At 52.6% G+C, this 7,241-nt stretch overlaps 1 protein-coding gene across 1 annotated transcript; it reads right to left on the minus strand.

Moving 5' to 3' along the window:
- Positions 1-3,499: 3,499 nt before the first annotated feature.
- KCNE1 (potassium channel, voltage gated subfamily E regulatory beta subunit 1) lies at positions 3,500-3,889 on the minus strand. Its single transcript, XM_004675363.1, has one exon. The coding sequence runs from the start codon at positions 3,887-3,889 to the stop codon at positions 3,500-3,502; it is 390 nt and encodes a 129-aa protein (XP_004675420.1).
- Positions 3,890-7,241: the final 3,352 nt, after the last annotated feature.

Raw genomic sequence — 7,241 nt, forward strand, 5'->3', positions numbered from 1 at the left:
AATTAGTCCAGGTCTGACTACTCTGAGACTGCCAGGTGTCTTCCCGGACCTGAGAATGAAGAAACCCTCCTCTGTCCCTCACATTCTTTCATTCCTATGTAACCTTTCTTTACTAACCACTCAAAGAGAGAGTCTCTTTAAATACTAGCTGCATCTCCTATGCCAGCGCCACATGTAATGAAGGGTTTCCTCTGTGGGAGTAAGTGATACGCCTGGGTAGGTTGGTAATTCAAGGCTGTAAACCAGTGATCTTGGATAGATTTCTATTTAAGGTCCTATTTTGTTTTGCTCACACCATGAAAAAAATTGAACTGGTTGCCAACATTGAAAAAATTAGGAAATTTCAAATATTCAGATTTCCAGCTTCTCTTAAAAGACAAATCCATAAGACTGTGCCCAGCTGGCCGAAAGTGCCTGGCACTAACCAGAAGCCGCAGTCTCTCTATTTAAGGAGGGGGCGCTACAGTTTGCCTCCATCTCCATCTGAGCTTTGCTCCCTTGCTTTTAAGCTGGGCACCCCCCTACTGTGGAAGAGTTTAGCTATCTTGTTTCCTTATTTCTAAGCCTGGGGGCTACCTCATAAGAGCCCCTCAAGAACTAACATCCACTTTCTAAAATTGTACAGTGATAGTAACAGACACACATCACAGACCATGATAAAAGAACTTAGTTTTTGAAAATGATCTTATTGACACCTCAATAGACTTGTCCTAGCCAATGAACACACAAACGATTGCATACAGAATATTGATTGATTGGGAGTTTAGATGTACGGAGTTCAGCTTAGTACCTAGACATAGCCAGCAATCTGTGTGGGGAGATAAGCATTTGAAAGTTGTGGCTTCTAAGAGGTTTGAGGGGGGGTGGGAAGTGAGCTAAAGGACAGGGCGAAACAGAGGTCGAGGCCACAGGAATCTCAGTGGGGAAAAGGGAACTGGCGATAAGGAGCTGGTCCAGGGCTTAGAAAGCTGCCAAGGTCAACATGTGCTGCAAATAATACTCTTCATCACGGACTCTGGCGCCCTCTATCCCACACTCCCAGCCTGCCGTTTTCTCTCAATGGGCCATATGTGTCTGTCAGGATCCAGGAACTCACACAGAGATCATAAGATGCTGGCAGTCCTGAATGGGCTTCCAGCAGCCCATGTACCCCCCAAGATGGAAGGCAGGACAGTGCTTCTGTGTGCATTTTGTGGTAGAAGGAATCACAGTTTCCATGTGATAGTCAACAGACTCTAAGACAATCGATTCCTGTAGTAATTTACTCCAGAAGTCTTCCCTGGCATCTCTTCCCAAGGACCCCTGGCTGCAAGCACACCAGGGACTTGCCACTGGACCAGGTCAGATGGGTCCATTTGACATGGGCCAAAGATGTTTACCTGTTGCCTTTCATTTATATGATGCCAAGTTCTTGATGATCATGTTTTACTAAACTATTCCTTTCTGTTCGGGCCCATGTAATTATATGGTATCTCATACACCCTAACACTGAGGTGGCAGCTGGAGAAGGTTAAGCCCAAGACACACGCTCTGTGACATGGCCACGTGACAGGCTTCCTCTTACTGCTGGGACATCTCAGCCCATCTATCTACTCCACTGCAACCCTTTCCCCATCTCTGGTGTATGAGAGACTTTCTGGAGAATCTTCTCTGGTGAGGCGTGTACTAGGGGCCGGGAAGGGGCACTGTATAAGCTTTCTGTGGCTGCTGTAACAAAGTAACTCAAAGTAAGACTCCAAATAATAGAACTCCATAGCCATAGGTTCGAGAAGCCATGTGTCTGAAATCAAGGTGATAAAGGCTTAGCCTCCTCTGAAACCTGTAGGGAGAAGCCTCCTCACCTTTGGTTTTCCTTGGCTCGTGGATGTGTCACTCTTCTCGCTGCCTCTATCATTGCAAGAGTCCACCACGTGTCCATGTTCAAAATTCCTTCATCGTCTAAGGACATCAGACAACTATATTACTCTCCTCCCCCAATGGCCTCTTAAAGTCATTAACTTGATTATATCTATAAAGACTTCCTTTTCCAAATAAAGTCACATTCACGAGTACCAGAGGTTTGGACTTGAATATATCTCTCAGGGGACACAGTTCAACCACAGCAGACACATCACTTCAAAAGACCCCATCACCTCTGTCCCATGTGTTAGTCACCTCCTCTGCTCCACCCCATTCCTTCCCTTGGGTGACCAGGTGGGTGCCTGCCTCCCAACTGCCATGATAACTGAGCACCTTCCCTTTGGAATGCATTCTGAAGTGGGAATTTCCCCCCTGCATCTCAGCCCCGTAGGACATAAGCTTCTTCTGGATTAGGGTGTGTGGGTATAAGGTGCATCTGCAGGTGAGCATCTATGCAACTCTGTGTGCGTCTGACGTGTCTCTGTGTGAGTGTGTCTGTCTGTGTGTGTCTGTTCACATGTGCATCTGAGGATGTGTGCATCGGTGTTTGCTGGGGAAGAGGAGTGTGAAGGGTACCAGGGAAAGTAGGAGGCAGGAAGACAAGGGGAGGTCCGAACTATAGGAGTGAGAGTAGACGTGGCCAGATCAGAGTAACACTGTCCTGCAGTGAGGGAGCGTGTTCACGTGATAGACATGGAATATCCTACTGCTGGTCTGTCTCGTTACATTGATTAGGACATCAATTCTGCTACTTTAACAGAAGCCAAAGTAACAGTGGCTAAAGGAAGACCAGAGCTATTTTCTCCTCCTTACAAAGCTCCTTCTGAACTGGTGGGTGGTCTAGGAGAGGGAAGCCTCCCCGCATAGTGTTGATTAGGGACCAGCCTTGTTGCTCTGCCTGTGAATTCACTGCCCTGTTCCAGGGTCAAAGCTGGCTCACCCCCCATCTCCTAGTTACTGGGGAGGGGAAAGGGTGAAGTGGAGGACATAGCCTCTCAAGGATCACAGGACGTTGCTCTCATCACTCCCGCATCTACTGGCCAGAACTCGATCACTTGTCTTGCTAGCTGCAAGGGGGTCTGGGAAATACAGCTCTTATTCTCATAAGCCATCATCTCTGGGATTCTACTAAAGTGAAGAAGCCAGGGCACTGGGGAATAGGTGATCTATTAGAGAAGGAATGTGACTTTGGAAACAGCATTAATTTACCCCTCATCCCTGACAATAGCAACAAAATAATAACCATGGTTTCCACACAGAGAGAAGAGAAACACAGGGTTAGAAAAGGCAGATGGTCTAGTAGGAACTGTCCAGTTTTTTTTTTAAGATTCATTTATTCATACAGAACTGGGGTACAGGCCAGAGATGCAGGGGGTGAGAGGATTCACCAGAGACAGCGTGGGGAGCAGAACAGGCAGATCGTTGAAGTGCACTGCTGAGGGGAGCAGCGGTCGGGTCAGGAGAGGTCTGCCGCGCCCTGTGGGTCACCAGGGCGGGGATGGAACTCACACTGAAGTGGCTTCAGTTTCTTAGCGCTGTGCTTTCACCCGCTGAGCCACAGGGGAGGGCCCAGATCTGTCCAGGTCTAAGCAGCGTGTGGTCAGGACAAAGGCTTACTCTCGGGAAGGTATGTGTTGGGTTGCTCTGCAGCCACGGGGTTTTCCAGCACGAGACTCGCTCTGCAGCTCTCCAGAACCCGGGCCTGGAAGTACACCTTGTCCTTCTTGTGCCAGGCGTCCGACTCAATGTACACATTGAACGGGTCGTGAGAATGCTCCAGTTTCTTGGAACGGATGTAGCTCAGCATGATGCCGAGAGTGAAGAAGCTGAAGAAGCCCAGCACCATGAGGATGTACAATGCTTCCAGCTCACCCTCGCCGCCGCTGGGGGACTTGCGCGCCAGGCTGGGGGCGCTGCTGCCCAGAGGAGCTGGGCCCTGCCACAGGCTACTCAGAAAGGGCACTGTCGCTGTAGAGTTGGATGGCACCATCCTGGGCTTGGAGGTGCTCTTGCTGGAGGGCGAGCTTCCTGGGCAGACTTCTGAAAGAAAGAGGCGGGCTGAAGTCAAAGGGTGTTGGCCCACACCCGCAAACGTACACACGCACACACTGTTGATTTTTTTTTTAAACCCCAGGCGCGGTGAGGGAGCGCTCACACACTCCCATCCATCACCGGGCCGCCTGGGGGCTGCTCAAGGACCCCTCTTGCCGGATCAGCCAACTCTCCTGTTTCCCTTAGACTCTCGACCCCCAGCCCCACCCCCAGTGGTGGCTCCACAGTGAGCCCCGCTGATGACCAGGGCTCCTGGTGCGCTCTCCCTTCTCTGCTGTGCATTGAGTTGTGTCCTCCCAGCTCACAGGCTGCAGCCCTCGCCCCTCACTGAGCTGGAAACTGTGCAGGCGGCAGTTCAGGCAAAACGACCTCATAACCTGCAGGTGATGCCCTAACCTTACAGGACTCACAAGGACAAAGAAGCTTCTCTCTGCCTCTCTCCTCCCTCTGTCTCTGTTGTCTCCTCTCTCTCTCTCTCACTGCCCCAGGAAGACACAGCTGCCTGCTTCCAGGAGGAACCAGCTTTGTCTTGGCTGGATGCTCGCAAAACTGAGAAGCTCCATGTCTTCTGTTTGCGCCCCAGGCCGGTGTTCTGAGCCAGCAGCCCGAGTGGACGGCGGGCAGTGGTATCAGGCCACCCGCTTCCTCTGTCCCTTTCCCTTCCGCACTCCGTGGCCAGGCACCGAGATCACATGTGTCTGCCTTTACATCCATGGTGCGATTCACCTCTCTCCATCTCGCCCGGGGCTGGCGACCTGAGGTCACTGCCCATAAACAAAGGGCATCCCTGTTCTGCTGAGGACTGAGGGGATCACACCTCTTGTGTGGCCAGTGTCCAGCTAGCTTCTTGGGCCAGCTTGGGCAGGACGGGGAGAAACCCCAGGGGCGTTGGTGGTTGCTGGGCTCTGAGCAGGTGTGGGGGGAGGACCCGCTCAGGCCCCAAAGTGACCAGCTGCAAGTTTCTCAGGAATGAATGTGTTGTGTTTCCTGCTTCACTGAGAGCCAGTGCCAGGGGTTGGGGGTTGGGGTTCCAGGTGTGCCTCTTCACAGCTGACAACGGCGTCTACCTTCCTCACCCCACGGAAAAGTCAGTCAGATGAGGCACACCTTTGCCTGTGGCTTTCCCTGGCGGCTCTGGGGCTTTTGAGTCTGTGCCCAGAGCTCTGTTAGAAGTTAAGCTGTGCAAGTTCAGGAAACTCCCAGCTACTGATGTTTACACAAAATGACCATTTTGCCCCATTTTAACCAGCGGGGCAGGCAGGAGTCACGTGGTAACAATTTTTGCTGTTAGATGGAGCTGGTGGGCGGCTGGAAATCACTCAAATACAGAGCTCCAGGCAGCTGGACACGACGCTCAACATTTTCTTCTTCCATGACCTGAAGCCACTTCAGCAGGCATTGACCAGGCCCTGGAAAGCCCATGGGCTTTGAGCTGCTGGTATAATCTTTTCCAAAAACCCAGGATGACCACCATTGGTAAGTAGTCCTGCTACCAATGAGTGCTGGAGAGTTCTTATTACTTAATGGCCGTGCAAGGCTAGTAAGAGTGGCCATGATCTCCAGATGTAACTTCATCGCTGCACAAAACAAGTGACTTCTGCTGTGAATTCAGATGGGGGGACGGGGGTGGTTTCACAGGAGACCTGCTACTTAAAACCAGATGGACAACTCTGAGGCTGGAGGAAACAACCAGAACATCTGCTTTGAAAAGCTGCCAGACCAACCATTCCCGACCTCATGTCCAAATGAGGACACTCTGCTTTTGAAACCACCATCAGGAGACCCCCTTGCCCACTGGGAGGGTGCTGGGCTCCTGGTATGGTCAGGGCGGGAAGGTAGCAGCATCAGGGCCTCAGGAAGCCAATTCCAAGCAAAGCCTCCTGGAGGCTCAGCCTGTATGCAACATCCCCCAAACCAGCCTTCTTGGGCCCAGAAATAAGAGGGTTTCTAGACGTTTCTGATCTACCTGGATTTGAGTCTTTCCGGGAGGCATGCTCCCCAGTCAAGGTTAGAGCTATTTTCCCCTCTACTCAGACACAGAGCTGCTGGAAGAGTCACTCAGAATTCAGGGCTGTGGGCAGGCAGCTGAGCCAGATGGCTGTTCCCCATCATGCTGGGGTGCATGGGGGCCCAGCTGCACCCGGAGGAAGGGGAAGCCGTGAGGTCACATGGTCCTGGCACAAACTAGGCTCTCCAGCATCTGACCCACACGTCCCAGCTATGACTCTTATCAGCACTGATAACAGTCTGGAAGCTTTTAAGACAGGTTCAGTAGTGTGGCAATCCTGATCATTGTTAAGTGCTCACTGAGGCCAGGCTGCGGCTTCCCCAAGCTTTGTTCTGGGAATGGTAGACTGTGGGGTGAGTATGGGAGGGGAAATGCCAGGCTCAGAAGTCAGGGATCCAAGTTCCACCCCCGGGTGAGCCCCCAAATAGACTACAGGGGCCCCCTGGACCATCACGAGGTAGAGCGGGAAGAAGGTCGCACTGTTCACCCACAGCACTGCTAACGCTGCCCCACGCTCTTTCCTCGAAAGACCACCCAGTCTTCGCCTCGCCACTAGGCCTTGTTCCAGGAAGCAGATTTAGGGTTAAAGCAGTCACGGACAAGCCTGTGTTGATGAAGATCATCTGGCCAAGTCAAGACTCCTGAGTCCATTTTCCTGGGAAGCAGCTGTCGGTTGTCGACATCTTTATCCCAACATTAGGACCCAGTTCTGAAGTCAGATTTACCTCCTGACAGGACAGAAACCAAGGGGCTCCCCGGACCTCCAGACCCCGGGCAGCTGGCTGGCTTGGTCCTGACCATCGCCAGGAGGCGGCCAGTTACTAGGGTGCCGGGGTCCCAAGGACCCGGGGTGTAACCCGCCTAGAGGTGCTGTCTCATCTGTCCTGGCAGACCCCAGAGGGGCGCCCCCTCTCCCAACCAGACATGGGTGTGGCTCTGAGTCTGGTCACAAACTGTGGGTGGGAGCAAGGGAGCTTTGGGGTGTCGAGGGTGGAACAGGAACCAGCCACCTGGTGAGGGGAATGCAGGGACATGGAAGGTGGGAGAAAGGATAGGACGAAGGTTTTGGTGGAGGGCGGAGGGCACAGGGACCCCCCAGGGCACAGGGACCTCGCACCGGAGGAGGGCAGCTGATGTCTGATGGAAGAAGGGAGATGGACTCCACCTTGCACAGATCGAGTTGAATCAGAAAGCCTCCCGGTCCTCGTCTGAAAGCCGGGAGGAATGGAACCCCCCGACGACCTCAGAAAGCCTCCGGGTCCTCGTCTGAAAGCCGGGAGGA

This window comes from Condylura cristata, unplaced genomic scaffold, assembly GCF_000260355.1.
Source record: "Condylura cristata isolate star-nosed mole 26May11 unplaced genomic scaffold, ConCri1.0 scaffold00003, whole genome shotgun sequence".
In the NCBI taxonomy this organism is placed as follows: Eukaryota; Metazoa; Chordata; class Mammalia; order Eulipotyphla; family Talpidae; genus Condylura; species Condylura cristata.